The 15,674-nt window shown below is 38.5% G+C and overlaps 1 protein-coding gene across 10 annotated transcripts in view; it reads right to left on the minus strand.

The window, feature by feature from the left end:
- Nucleotides 1–15,674, minus strand: part of golga3 (golgin A3) — an 82,985-nt gene continuing 67,311 nt past the window's right edge. For all 10 annotated transcript variants that reach the window (XM_048611431.1, XM_048611434.1, XM_048611432.1 and 7 more), the window contains 7 exons: nucleotides 15,495–15,611; nucleotides 14,723–14,862; nucleotides 13,143–13,275; nucleotides 11,279–11,401; nucleotides 7,076–7,240; nucleotides 5,742–5,905; nucleotides 1–2,909 (listed from right to left, as the gene is read on the minus strand). In XM_048611431.1, coding sequence (XP_048467388.1) covers nucleotides 2,669–2,909; nucleotides 5,742–5,905; nucleotides 7,076–7,240; nucleotides 11,279–11,401; nucleotides 13,143–13,275; nucleotides 14,723–14,862; nucleotides 15,495–15,611 — 1,083 coding nt within the window. In that variant the 3' untranslated portion in view covers nucleotides 1–2,668. The remainder of the gene's footprint in view (nucleotides 2,910–5,741; nucleotides 5,906–7,075; nucleotides 7,241–11,278; nucleotides 11,402–13,142; nucleotides 13,276–14,722; nucleotides 14,863–15,494; nucleotides 15,612–15,674) is intronic.

Raw genomic sequence — 15,674 nt, forward strand, 5'->3', positions numbered from 1 at the left:
TTTCTATTTCAGACTTTTATTCACTATTGAACAAAAGGCAATTATTGTGATGTGTTAAACCCAGTCGTTGATCTTAAAAGTTCGGGGGAGAAAGCTCTTCGAAAGAGGCAAATTCTATGAAATACAACATGAATTGTCAATTACTCAAGAACTGAGGAAATCAGTGTGGTGATGGTGGTTGAATGAAAACATTTTCAAGTTTAACATTAAAAGAAACTGACATTTTTCTCATATCCTTAAAACATTCTCGATTTAAATGCTTTTTCTTAAAAAAAAGAGCACTAACTACAGGCTTTATGCAATTGTGAAAGCATGTCATTTTCCAGGTAGTTATGCTGTAATGTCTGAACACATACACAGAATCATAGAATTATTATACCATAGGTGGCCACCATTTGGCTTATCATGTTCATGCCTGCTGCCTGTGAGAGCGATTCATTTAGTTTCACTCTGAGCCCACCAAAAACCCCATGACCCTGAAAAAATATTTTTTGTCCAGGTAATTACCCAATTCTTTTTTGGAAGCTATGACTGAATCTGCTTCCAGCACACCCTCAGGCAGTGTTTTCCACTACACTGGACATACTATTTCTTTATAATTGACTACACAGGAATCAGCTTCATTAATGTCATTATTACATCAAACAATCCTGCAAAGAAATACCATGACATGTTGAGGTTACAAATCTGGCAAAACAACAGAAAACAAATTCCATATATAATGTAATTGTGTTAATTTTTATATTCCAGAATTCAGATAACAATTATAAGAAGCTATTACTTCATCTGAACTGTTTACTGTTATGACTCTTTGCAGTATTTTCTTTACAAACAATTACTCGAATATCATTTTGTATATTCCTTGACCAGATAAGGGCATACTGTTTTTGTTAGAGGATCTAAGGTCATGGAATAATAGAATCAACGTGAGGTCACTGGTTCCTGCTTCAAGTTATAAAAATATTTGCTCGAGCAAAATTCTGTACTTTTTAGCTTCTATTATGCTTACATGAAGTAAAGTGTCAACTGTCAATCAGACCATGCAGATGACTGATCATATTTAATTAGTTTCACATGCAATTTATAAATAAGCTGTACCCCTGTTTAAAGAAAATCACAAGTAAACCATACATGGAAAACCATTACCAAAAATAGTTTATTGCACAATGCTCTCCAGCAATATTATGCATAAATTTAAATCCCTTAACATGCTTACAGAACTCTCATACTGTACAAGATAGTTTTGCTTAGTAAATCCAAAGTGTACAGACAAAGCTGAAAAACAAAAGAAACAGAAAGCAAAAGTCAACTTAAATTGAACAGTTAGTAGTTACTGAGCAAACTATTCCATCATGTCAGGACAGCAGCAGTTAGTGAGAAAGAAACAATAAGTGATGTAGTGCACAAATGTTGACAAATAGTCAAAGCAGCTCGTTAGGCTTGTACACAGGCTAAGCATCTACGCTGCTGTTGAAAAATATTTTCCAGCTCACCTAATAGTGATATAAACACACTTCCTCCATAACAGAACATCTTAAGTATATGGCAGTGGGACTTTTAATGAATATTCCATTTTTCACAACTTTTTTTAAATTCAGTTAAGCTTTTTTTTTTAAAAACTTGTATTTTCTGCTCATCATGGTGAGGATGCTTAGCACTGGGGAATTATCTACTTTTCCACTGTAGGCACTAAGTATTGGCAAGTGTGACACCTGGGTAACAAACACCTGCTGTCTGAAGCTCCCTAATGACAGCACCTGTGTAACATTCTATTCTTCTGAACACAACTGCCAACTCAAGGCCATTTTATGCTGTGAGCTTACACCTACTGATCACAGAATTTAAAACCCTTATCCTTCTGTCAAACCCAGTATGCCAAAATTGTTGTTGTGCAATCCAATCCCCTAACAGTATTGTAAAGAGACACAAAATTGTAAAATTTAGATAATTCATATTCATGTGCGTGCACGAGCCAACTAATATACAAAAAAGCATCTTTAGCATTTGCTGCTAAAAGTTAAGTCAAGTAAGTTGATATTATTTGGGCTTGCCTTAACTCCACAAACATGGAGATCAAAAAGGTGCAAAATATGTTTTTAAACTGTGGTTTCTTCAAAAAGGAAAAGTTAAAGGTGAAGAGGAACAAAACTTTTGTCCTTTGACTTATACCAACATAATGCTGCCAAGCCTTAAACTAACAAATGTATCTCAAACAACAACAACTTTCAGAACTGTAAAACAAAAAACTTACAACCATTTTTAAAGTTAAAATTTAATTAATAAATTAGAATCAATATTTTTCTTGACCTTTTAAGCACTCCCTGTAATTATTCCCCTCCCCCATCACTCAAAAGGTTAGAATACCCAAATAGACAGCAATGAATTTTTCCCCGTCAATCCATGCTATTGAATTGTTGATGGATTGACGTTCAGAAAACAAAAGTTACCTCCCACCTCCTTTTCTTCTTTATTTCTTCCTTTTTATGGACCCTGTAGTTTAACAAAAATCACATGTGGAAGTTGCAGTCAAGCAGTTACAGGCAACATTTAAATCCATTACCAGTCATGTGAATGAACAATTTGCTGCTAGGCTGCCAAGGAAACCAGAACGTAAATACAGCACAGAGGTCTGGAAAACATTCCCACTCTTCAGCATTGCTGAGGGCTTTTAAATTTGTGGTAGTTCAGAAATTGTTCCTTGCTGACAGGTCCTATTTGCATGGTTAGTATTTGCACTATTGTTGAGGTCAGTTTCTGTACTATTGCTGGACAGCTCTGTTGCTGCTGGGGCTGCACCATCAGCAGTAAGTTCCATCAATTGTCCTTCCATTTGTGTCCATGACGACATAGACTGGTGTACAGTTACTGTATGCTCCTCCATCTGTCGCTGTAAACTGTCCATCTCTTGCCTTTGGATAAAAGAGAGGGTTTTCTCTTTAATAATTATAAACAGATCTCCAATGATACTGTCCATAGATAATTAAAGATCCAAACAGTCCTGCACCAATGCATTAACTTATAATAAACAAAATCTCCTGAAGCAAAAACAAAAAGCCCTGAAATAGAAACAGAAATTGCTGGAAATACATAGTGCAGGTAATGTCTGTAAAGAGAAACAGAGATAAGATTTCAGGTAGAAGGCAAGTTATTTTATTTACTGAAGTAGGCAGTGAGATACAGGAACCTTACATGTAACAAGCACCCCTGCTTCAAGAAACTTGCCTAACATATTAAATTCACCCAATCTCTGACAGTTGCAGTATTTGCTCACAAGGCAAATATCTTCCATCCTCCAAACTGAAATCTTTATTGTATTTAGATAATTATTTAAAAAAAGTTTGTCTTTTCCTATACTTTCCTTGATAGATCTGCAGTTCTTGCTCAAGCTGTCCATGTTGCACCACTGTAGCAAACTGGTTTTCTCTACCATGAAGTCACCGTGCAGCAGAGTTGATCATCATTTGCCGTGGTTTAATCATAGCTAGTTGATTATTTGAAACACTGGCAAGCATGCAGTATCTAAAATGTCATTTAAACATTTACTTATGTTCCTGCCAAGCAATCAGTTCCACTAAGTGACAGAAAGCATTTACATCAGAATTCTTAATTAACATTTTAACCTGTATAAAATGTTGTAAAAATTAAAACATTTTCCAACAATTCTCCAGGTTTACAACAAATTTTATGGGTAATCCCAATGATTTTAATCCAAGACTGAAGCCACCATGAAAAAGCAGGATCAACTCATGCTGCAGAACTTGTTTGCTTTCCCATGGGAACTCTCCTGATTGTGCCTCTCTCAAGAGAGGCATCCTCAATCCATTGTCCTGGAGAACACCACTCCATCTCCAAGCTCATTTTCCATCCCAAAACCTGAGACTATGTTGCTGCATTCTAACTGCATCCCCTTTTTGCCTACAACTGTGTGCTTGAATCTCTTCAAATCAGGTTTTCACTTTCATCACAGCACTAAAACTGCTCTAATCAAAGTTACAAACAGCATTCTCACAAGATTAGGCCATGAGATACAGCAGCAGAATTAGGTCATTCAGCCCATCATGTCTGCTCCACTATTCGATCATGGTTGATATATTTCTCAACACCATTCTTCCCACAATCCACCATTCTTCCCACAATCTTTGTTCCCTTTACTAATCAAGAACCTGACAATCTGTCTTAAATATATTTAATGACTTGGCCTCTACAGTCCTCTCCAGCAACAGGTTCCACAGAGTCAACACTCTCTGGAGGCTGAAGAAATTCTTCCTTATCTCAGTTCTTGAAGACTGCTCATACCTTGTGGACTTCTTGCAACTTTTGACACCATTGACTGCACACTTTACTGCTACCCCATCATCTCTGTTGTGTAGCTCAGTGGAAATACCCTTGCTCAAACCTATCTGTCTCTATTCAAACACAGGCAGAGCATCTTCACTTACCGACAAATTAGAAGCTATTTTAAATGCAGCTTTTACATAAGTAACTAAGTAAATATGGCATTCTTCACTTAAGATTCTTGGACAAAGTTGGCCCAAATTTGTAGTATGTGTAAGTATTTACCATTACTAAGGGACAGCAACATCCATTGACTGGACATGTATAGTGTTGAAACTGTCCAATTCCTTTAAGTGTTGTGCAATATTGAGAAATATCAATTCATCAGCTGAGGGAGGATAGTATGTGGAAATCAGCACGTGGTTTCCTTGCCCATGTTTAACCTGAAGCCACGAGACTTCATGGGGTCTAGAGTCAACGTTAAGAACTCTCAGGGCAACTCCTTCCTATTATGTACCATTGTGCCACCTCCTCTGCAGGTTTGTCCTGCCAGCGGGATGGACATATCCAGGGATGGTGATGGTGGTGTCTGGGATATTGCATATAAGGTAGGATTCCGTGAATGAGTATGTCAGGCTATTGCTTGACTAGTCTGTGCAACAGCTCTCCCAATTTTGGCACTAGCCCCCTCATGTTAGTAAAGCGGACTTTGCAGAGTTGACAGGGCTGTTTCTGTTGTTATCTTTTCCGGTGCCCAGGTCAATGCCAGATGATTTGTCTGGTTTTATCTGAGACTTTTTACTGACTGGTACAACCAAATGGCTTGCTGGGCCATTTCAGAGGGCAATTGAGTCAACCACATTGCTGTGGGTCTGGAGTCACACATCGGCCAGCCCAGGTGAGGATGGCAGATTTCCTTCCCTGGCCTGTTTTCCTGACAAATCAATAATGATTCCATTATTATTAATTCCAGATTTTTTTTTTTCCTTCACTACCGAATTCAAATTCTGCCATCTGCTGTAGTGGGATTTGCACCCAGGTCCCCAGAACATTATCTGGATCTCTGGATTATCAACCTAGTGACCAGTAGGTCATCACCTACTCTGCCCAATGAAGGGAAGCATTGAAGATGCTTTATTTACCACTTGATGTGTCCTGCCACCTTTGGAGCATGTGGACATACATTCCAAGGTCTCTTGCTTTTCCTGCCCCTCTCAAAACCTTACTGCTTATTGTGCATAATGATTTATTTTGTAGGATATATTTAACTAACTGAATTCAAATTAGCCATGAACATTATTTTATTCTAATTGTTTCTATCCGTGGTAGTTTTGTAAAACTTGGCATTTATTTACAAGATTATTCAATGATTACAATCTGTAATGAATTACTGCAAAATGCAATATACATTAACCAAGACTTACAAAAACCCCAAAGCAAATCCACTTTTTCCAAAAGGAACTTACCTCAACTGCTTTAAACAACTGTGGAGGTTGTTAAGAGGCTCTTTACTCACAGCCGTCGGTGGCCTGAGCAGTTCTTCAAGGAGTGAGGCAGGTACAGGGCAATCAGGTATCTTTACTGGGGTCACTGGATTTGATGAAACAACATCTCCTTTCAACTCCATTCTCTATTTAGAAATAACATTTATTTAAATGATAGTATTACATTGCGTTTACATCATAGAAACAGAGCATTCCACCCAATGATTTTGTACTGATATTTAAATATTAAATTCCATCTAAAGTCTCTTCCCACTGCATTTCGTCTCAGCATATGGACATCCTGAAATTCATAATTTCTTTAATCCTATAAAATAAGTCATGTAAACCAGATTGCTGAATAACACAATTAAAAATAAAAAAAACTTTTGTTGCATAATGTGTCAAATTTTAACATTGGAACTTTTAGCGGGAGATAGAAGATTATAAAATTCTCTATATGTTGCAACTAGTTAAAAGTGAATTATAACTTGATACACTGATCGTCTTTGTACACAAATTACGCTGGATCTATACATTAAATTCAGAGAAGGCCTGCAGAATTCTCCAGAATGATTTTGCCATTGTTCATATGGACAGGATTAAAATTAATACTACAATAATACGCACGTTGATTCCCTACTTTTAATACTATTTAAATATTAACTAGACAAGGAACATTGCATGAGACATTGTCTGATGGCAAAAGCTGTATCGCCTGGTGACAGAGGAGCTGGATTCAAGAGTAATCTATATAAAATAAAATAAATTAGCTAATATTTATGCCTTTGAGTAATTACAAGCTGGAATGCATTGCCTGCAAGAGTGGGGGAGGAAAATTCTATTATGGCTTTCAAAGGAGAATTAAATGATTAGCTGAAGGGAAGAAATGGAGGGCCAGGAGTAGGATGACCAAGATCCCTCTTGCAATGTGAACTTGATGGGCTGAGTGGCTTTTTTCTGTGCTGTGAACATTCTACGAATTGTCAGACACTTTGGGGCTGGCAAAATCATGTTTGAGAATTCATGTTCTAGTTCCTAAAACTAATTTCAGGGACATCAGGTTTCATTGCAAGTGGCAAATGATGCTCGGCCTGTTCTTAGTTTTAAATCAATGGTTGATATTTTTTGTTTGTCAGCCAATGGTATTAAAGGATACAGGCTAAAAGCTCAAGAAAATGAAATTAGGCCACAGAACAGCCACTGTCTCTCGGATTTGTGGAGCAAGAGAAGATCCGAACAGCCCACACTGATCAAGTCCAAATATTTCAGGGTAAAAACCACTTCTACAGTAACTATACCTGGGGTTAATCACTTACCTTCCGTGTTTTTGTCTGTTTGAGGTCCATCTTCAGCTGCTGGTTTTGTTGCAGTAACGTCTTCATGGTATTTCTTAGTTCTGTCACCTTAGTTTGGAGCATGAATTTATCCTTACGAGTGACTGTCAATTCCTCCTGTAGTTCCTCCAGGTTCACCTTTATACCCTGTAAAACAGTACAAGGAAGAATCAGTTAGATTTTAAAGTAAGTTGTAATAGACACAAGCTACTAAAAATAAGCCGGAAATATGCAAATATGCTTGAAAATGTTTAACAAACAGCTAGCCAAGGTGTTATTGTTAAGAAAAATGAAGTCAACAGAAAATAAAATGCATATTTTTGTGCCAATATTGTGGGATAGTTTAAGTGAGGACCATTTCCATTTGAAATATTACGTAAACTGTCCAAGAAGAATTCCCTTAGCCAAAAATCAAAATGCACAAAAACGAAAAGGTATATTCATCCCCCACATACTGCAGGTCAAAAAGTCAGATTGGTATATTAGTCATGTTCTTGAATTAGTTATTCGAGAACAAGCAGATAACAACCTAAGCCAAGTAACCACTCCAGTTCCTCTTTTTTTTTGTGTAAAGTACCGTTTATATCTAGGCTTAGATCTGGAGCTCATCATGAGAGACTTAGAGTATGAAGCTGTTGTAAAGACCATACCATTTTATTTTTCTGTATTTTTGATTGCGGACTGAAAACCAAGAAATTGCTGCAAATTTAAAGGCAAATTACTGAAATTCTTCGTAAGTAGTGTTTACTTTGCTGCTTTGGTGGTAGGGTGGAATGTTAATAGATGAGTTGGCACTAGGGGGTGTGTACAAAGTGAGATTTAACTGGGACCAACTATTGATTGGTTCCTGGATAACTGAACAGGTTTGTGGGCGTGACTAAAACTGACAGAAGCCTTTGGATCTCTCGAAGGGGAAGTGTTGTGTCTTTCTCTTCAACAAAATAGCTAAAGCTGAAGAAAGACCATTTATTCTCCCCATCAGCAGTTGCTGTGAACTATGGCTTTTATCTAGGAAGGAAGGTATTTTGCAGTTAATCTACCAGTAACCTGTCCCTCCTGCAAAAAAAATTGAAAAGGAACCGGAAGAACAGGGACTGAAGAACAGAACCCCTGGCAACCAGTGTATGTTTGTGTGCAAGTGTGTGCATACAAGAGACAGAAATAAGGAGGTTAAGAGTCATATTCAACAATTCACAGTCGTTTACGTGTGATTGGAATCTATTAATTTATAAGAACTTGTAATCTTTCTTAAGAAACCTACGTTTTCTATAGAAAAGGACAGATAAATTGGGAATTTTGCAAACTTTGATAAAAATTTAATTTTTCTGCGACTCCAGGATTTCCAGCGTGATGATTGGTGATCTGGAGGATAGCTATTATAACCTCAATTTTTACAAAAAGGAGGGAGGGAGAAAACGAGGCATTTTACGTTGGTTAACCTGACATTGGTGGTGGGGAAAATGCTGGAGTTAATTATTAAGGAAATAATAACTGAGCATTCGGGAAGCGGTGACAGGATTGGTCTAAGTCAGCATGGATTCATTAAAGGGAAATCATGCTTGACAAATCTTCTGGAATTTTTTGAGGATGTGACCAGTAGAGTGGACAAGGGTGAATCTGTGGATGTTGTGTATTTGGATTTTCAAAAGGCTTTTGACAAAGGTCCCACACAAGAGATTAGTAAGCAAAATTAAAGCTCATGGTGTCTGAGGTAATGCAATGACATGACATAGACAGAACTGGTTGGCGGACAGGAAGCAGAGTTGGGAAAAAAACAGGTCCTTTTCAGAGTGGCAGGCAGTGACAAGTGAGGCACCACAGTATTCAGTGCTGGGACGCCACCTGTTCACAATATATATTAGCAATTTGGATGAAGAAATTGAATGCAATAGCTCCAAATTCGTAGCTGACACTAAACTGGGCGGTAGTGTGGGTTGTGAGGCGGCTGCAGGGTGACTTGGACAGGCTGAGTGGGCAAATACTTGACAATATAATGTAGATAAATGTGAGGTTATCCACTTTGGTCGCAAAAACAGGAAGGCAGTTTAGGAAAAGGGAAGGTGCAACAAGACCTGGGTGTCAGGGTGGAACAATTACTGAAGGCTGGCATGCAGGTACAGCTAATAGCATGCTGACCTTCATTGTGAGAGAGGAGTGAGTATAGGAGTTGGGATGTCTTGCTGCGGTTATACAGGGCTTTGGTGAGGCCACACCTTGAGTATTATGTTCAGTTTTGGTGTCCTACTCTGAGGAAGGATATTCTTGCTACTGAGGGAGTCCAGCTAAGGCTCGCCAGACTGATTCCTGGGATGGCAGGATTGTTAGGGCTGCCCATAACTGAGTAGCACAAAATGACCGCAGAACAGGGCTGACAGTCACATTTCAAGGTTGCTGAATGTGCAAAAAGACAAATAATAACATTCAACATTTGTTTAATATAGTAGAACAATAGCAGCTCTGTAAAGACATAGATAATAACATTTCACATTTAATAACAATAGCAGCTCAAGGTTGCAGCTGACAAATAAGACATAGATAAGAACATGTCACACTAATTAATAAATTTAATCAATAACTATAGATGTGAATTAGTTATAGAAAACCATTAAAGGAAAAGATTCAAAACAGTTTCAGACAGTAATAGCAATCGTTTTATTATTACAGAGAGGAATGAATACAGGGAGGAATGAATACAGAGATTAGCAGACATTGGAATGTGGATTGAATGAACACATTAAGACAACTTGTTCACTAAAGAACTTTACCATCAGGTGTAATCACATAAAACTTTGTTGGAACTGATCAAAAATAAATATTCTTTTGTACTCCCTGTAATGAAAAATTTAAGAGGTCCTGAAGTAATAGGCAAGTATCCAAATAATTGGCAGTTGACGCAGTGCATCTGGAGAAACGTTAAGCCTCACGACAGGAGATGAGAGTCTAGAAAACAGCATGAAGGACCAGGGGTGGACCACAAGCCTGTCCATCTCTTTGTCATTTTACTGAAGCAAGCTTAAATTCTATAACATGCTTTATTGGACAGCCAATTACAGATGGACAACTCGGCTCTGCTGATCGATAGTAATCGGGACCGGGGGGGGGGGGGGAACGTATGCATTCTAAATTTAAACTGTATAAAGTTACAACATTCTGGAGCTTTGTGTGCGCCTTTTTGCTGTGCTGTAACTTACAGGTAAATCGCAATAAAGGTCACTTGAATTTGCCCTACGACTCAGACTCTCATTGAAAATATGAGGTCTAACTAGAATTGACATATGAAGAAAGATTGGATTAACTGGGCTTGTACTCACTAGAATTTAGAAGAATTGGGGGGCGGGGGTGGTGGTGTGGAATCTCAGAAACATAAAATCGTCTTGGGTCTGGACAGGCTAGATGTGGGAAGAATGCTCCCAATGTTGAAGTCCAGAACTAGGGGTCACGGTCTAAGAATAATGGGTAAGCCATTCAGGGCTGAGATGAGGAGGAATTTCTTCACCAAGTCGTGAACCTGTAGAATTCTCGACCACAGAACGCTGTTTGCGGCCAGTTTATTAGATATATTCAAGAGGAAGCTGTAGGTGGCTCTCGCAGCTATAGGGATCAAGGGGTATGGAAAGAAAGCAGGAGTGGGATACTGAAATTGCATGATCATCCATGATCATATTGAATGGTGGTGCAGGCTCAAAGAGCCAAATGGCTTACTCCCGTACCTATTTTCTATGTTTACTCTAGTGAGTTGTGACATTGTGCAGTTTTACTTAAGGGTTCATAGTCAGTGGCATTTCATAGCAAGCCAAATGCTGGAAATTGGGATTAGGATGAATGGTTTGTTTCCCAGTCAGTGCATGCCCAATGAGCCAAGTGGTTTCTTTCCAAATCATAAACTTTCTATGCTTATACCTCCTCCATCTCAGTACATGAGATAGAACTTGAATTTAGTGAGTTGCCCGAATACGTAACCCAAAAATTGTGACTATTCAATTGAAAGTGGAGTATTTTTCACCTATTTTGGTTACATTCTGAACTTTGCATCTTACAAGACTATTAAACAAATGGTGATGGGGAAAGACTGCAAAAATGCCAAAAAATCCTAACTCATTCAGCAGGGAACCTTACTCAAAGTATGAAAGGTTTAGATACCTTGGTGCAGAGTAGAGAGCGAATCTTCTTGTTAAAATCTCCTACCTGTAAAGCTTCCTGTAGCCCTTCCAACTCCTTCTGACTTCGCTGTTCAGTTAGTGAGAGTTGCTGTCTTAAGGCTTGTAGGTCCCTTTCCTTCTGTTCGACTTCCCATTTCAAGTCTTCCACCTGAAAAGAAAGACCTTTTAAACTACCATAATCACAATAGTTAGTTTATAGTCTACATGCAAGATCCATTTCCCAAAGTAATTCCTATCACTGGCAACCAAATCTACCCTCCTTTGCTAAAAAGACAAATTCCAATCACACAGATGACCAAATGTTTTAATACAGTGTGTTTAGAATTAAAATCCTTAGCAAATTTAGTGCCACAAATTTATTGACTGCAGATTGGTTGATGATTACCATAAAGAAATTGCAATTTAGTCTTGGGATAGCCAATATTGGACCAAGCAAACCCACCACTTAAATAAATGTGCTGTTTTTCTTGGCGTGATCTGTATGAATATTCTTTATATCTGTAAAATGCCTTATGATAATGAAATGGAGCATGGCTCTTCATAAAAATGCAACACCATCCATCAGCTGCTGGTGATAACATTCATCTCACAAATGAAGCTTCAGCATTCTTTTCCTCAGATTCTACCATACACCTCAAGTAAATTCATTCAAGTTTTTACCTTAGAAGACATTTAACAATCTAATTAAGATCAGCTGTGACTGAAAGCAAAACATGAAAAAGATAGATGGGGCAGGACCATCAAACTGAAGTTAACGCTAGAGCTAGCTTTGTCTCTTCAATACAACTGTTATCACTCCATTTTCTTTCTATTCTGTGATACCTGTAAACTCAAATCTCAACCATCCTCTAACCTTGTCGCTTTTCTCGAGTATAGATCTGATCCAGGAAACCTAGCTTCAAATCGCACCTGCTCTAGATAACATCTCTGAACAATTTTCCACCTTTCTTCACATTTGAAGAATTATACCGGAGTTGAAATATTAACTGTTACAGATACTGTCAGACCCAAGTTTTGCAAGCACTCTGGTTTTTGTGGCAGGTTTCCAACATCCACAGTATTTTATTTTTATTCTGGATCCAGAGATAAAGTGTTAATAACAGAATAAAAGTCAGCTCTGAAAGCAAAAAATGAATACAAATTACAGAAAATGGAAGGGGGGAACGTATCAAAACAGAGTGCATAGTGTGAAGTTGTTTAAATCAATGCTGAGACCAGAGGGCTGTAAAATGCCTAACCCAAAAATGTGGGATCCTCCAGGTTTGACTAGAACACAGCAGAAAGTCTAGACAGAAACACGTGAATGAGGAACAAGCTGATATTTTCAAATGGCAAGTGACTGGAATTACCCAAGTGACCTGTGGTCCAAAATGATTGAACATAATGTTCACGCATGATCCAAAGTACCAGCAAAGCTATGCAGTATGTGCACTTGTTAATGACAAGATACAAATGAGAATCTTCTCAAGCATCGTGTTGGGGGCGGGGGAGCACGGGGGGTGGGGTGTGGGGTGGAGGATGGAGGAGGTCAATACTACCATCTGAAACAGATCGAAAGAAAGAGTCTCGAGATAAAATCTTGCATAAAGAACAGCATTTTTAAAAATGAAGCACTCCCTCACAACTGTACTTGGTGCCACTCAGGTTAAATGGTGGAGTGTGACCTGAACGTATGAACACACTGCCGCAGGGGAACAGCTGGAGTACTGATGAAAGTGTGACTAAAAGGTCATAAGAGGATAAATCCAGGTGAATGAAACTAATTGTTTTCACTTAGCTTGGTTTAAAATTCAACAAAATTAAGGTCACGGCCCACGCTAAAACCAATGATTCAACTTGTGCAAGATTCTACAGAGGTAATAGAGATGTAGTCACATGATAAGTTGTACCTCCTGGTTTACAGTAGATGGTTTGTTAAACTGCTCATCCAGCTGTTTCTGCAATAGTTTAAGCTGAGAGTGAGCTGCAGCCAATTCCTCCTGGAACTGTGCTACTTCCTGAGAGTGTTTCTTATCCTGGGCTCTGCAACAGAACACAACGGGAGCAAAATGAGATAAATCCAAATCATGACGTAGCAAGAATTCCACAGACCATTAGGAAATCAAAGTATTTCAACTATTGTTTCAAATTGAAGTTGTTGGAACTGGATATGGAGCAATACGTCCTACGAGTTGAGTCTTCAAAAGAAATGGTGCCTCGTTTTCAGCGACTATGCAAGTAAAACTGCAGTGGTTTCTTTGATCATTGAGCCAGGACATTTATTAACTTTACTGCTGGGAACATTTATGTTCCATAGCAAATATTTATTTTTAACATTGCCCACTGAAAATAAACTGTTTGACAGTTTCACAAATTATTAGAAAACATTTAAATGTAGTTTCTGACTACTTTTTCATGTTCTTTTATAGGGTTACACCATATTTTTTCTTTATTCATTCATGGGATGTGGGCATTATTGGCGAGGCCAGTATTTTTTGCCAAAACCCAACTACTCTTGAAATAAGTGCCTTGCTCGACTATTTCTGAGGGCAGATTAGGGCCAACTACATTGCTGTGTGTCCAACATTTCCTCTGGTGTTTCTTCCTCCTGCACAAACTGCCAAGATCTATGCACGGCAGCACTTAATGGAAAGAGTCATGCAGTGGCATGGGCATGACAATCAATCAACATGCATGGGGTGTCCCAGGGTCATGCAGTTTAAGGGAAACATTGTGGCGGTTTGAAGTCACAGGTAGGCCAGGATGCGGATTTCCCTCCCTGAAGAACATTAGTGAATCAGATGAGTTTTGACAATAATGGATTATAGTTCACTGAGACAATCTTCCAATTCCAGATGTAGTAATTTATTTTGAATTCGACCAGCTACCCTGGTGGGATGTGAACCCATGTCGCCACAACATTAGCCTGAGTCCCTGAATTACCAGTCTAGTGATTTTGCAATTACATCATTATCTCCCAGATCACTGACTTCATGGAAACAGCCCACCCTTCCCAACTCTTCACGAACTAACAACCACAATTAAACGTACCCAACTAAATCTCTCACCTTTGTTACTCTGAGGAAAAGGACAGTGAGACATGACAAAGAGCTAATATTATCAACTTACATTCCTACAATTTTAGAAAATGTATCAAACCCAGTTACTGCACAAATGCTTGTGAAATCACTCCAGCCATAGATCCCAGATTGAACACTGCAGTAGGGTAGGGGCTGTGATTCCCTAAACTCTCGAACTGAAGTTAACATGGCAACACTGAGCAATTCTGACCCTTAAAGAACTATTGTATGGAAAGGACTCATTAAGTGATATGGTGGGGTTGGAGCATCCATGGTGTAGGGAAATTCCACCAACACAGCAGACGAGGGGTTTTAATTCCCTAGGTTTCAACATTCCTACCACATATCTCATTCCTTAGCTACTGGATGTCAGATTTGTACAAGAAGTTACTGCCACATAGTTGTCGTACTGGAGTTTATCAGCTTCTGCCTGCAGAGCTTCTACAAGCTGTTCTTTGGCATACAGCTCTTTCTTCACCTCGCTGAGTTCAAGGGCAGCTGCTTTGTAGTGACGACGATTGTGTCCAGCCTCAGCCTTGTTTGCTGAAACCTATAAATCATTTAAAGATTAAAAAAACTCAATAAAAAGCAGTAACAAAAAAGTGATTTACTTCAATATCCTTTACTGAGGTGGAAATATTGCATTCTTCCAGCAGATTCAATCCCCACCTTCCTTAATCTTGAAATCATCTCTCTTGTATGTATACTGTTTAATAAACATCACCAGCTCTTCAGCACCCCACATCCAAGTGACTAAGAACACTCTGCTGTCTTCATCCATCATCTATACTGGCATTTCCCATGAAATCACTAAACAGCAATTGGATCAGAAACCTTCACTAACTCAGCGATACCAATGCTAGCTGTAGCATTTTAATTACCAATCAGGCCAAGACCCAGTTAATTAGCACAGAATCTATATGAATCAATGGTAAACTGAGCTGTGCCTTAGCCACTCTTTGGTACACTGAAGTTCAACAAAGTCAGCAGTTTATTATATTATACAATTGTTTTCAATACATTTTACAGAATAATGGTGTATGCAGCAAGTTCTACAATACTGTACAACAATTTTTCATTCAATAGTCTGAATGGAACTGATTGAACCTAAATATTTACACATTTGTGCAAATATGAAATGCTTATGGTTTCCTGAAATGAAGACTTAAAGCTACCATTTACCTGCTGTTTTAGTTGATTAACATTTCCTTTCTCCTTTTCCAGTGCAATCTGCAAAGCTTGTACTAATTGCTTCATCTGCTGGTCCTCCTCTTCTTTTCGCTTTAGGACTGCTTGTACCTGTCCAAAAGAAGTCACTCAATGAAAACTTTTTTTTGTTGGGTGTTACTATGAAAGATTGCA

This window comes from Rhincodon typus, chromosome 24 (genome assembly GCF_021869965.1).
Source record: "Rhincodon typus isolate 14 chromosome 24, sRhiTyp1.1, whole genome shotgun sequence".
Taxonomy (NCBI): Eukaryota; Metazoa; Chordata; class Chondrichthyes; order Orectolobiformes; family Rhincodontidae; genus Rhincodon; species Rhincodon typus.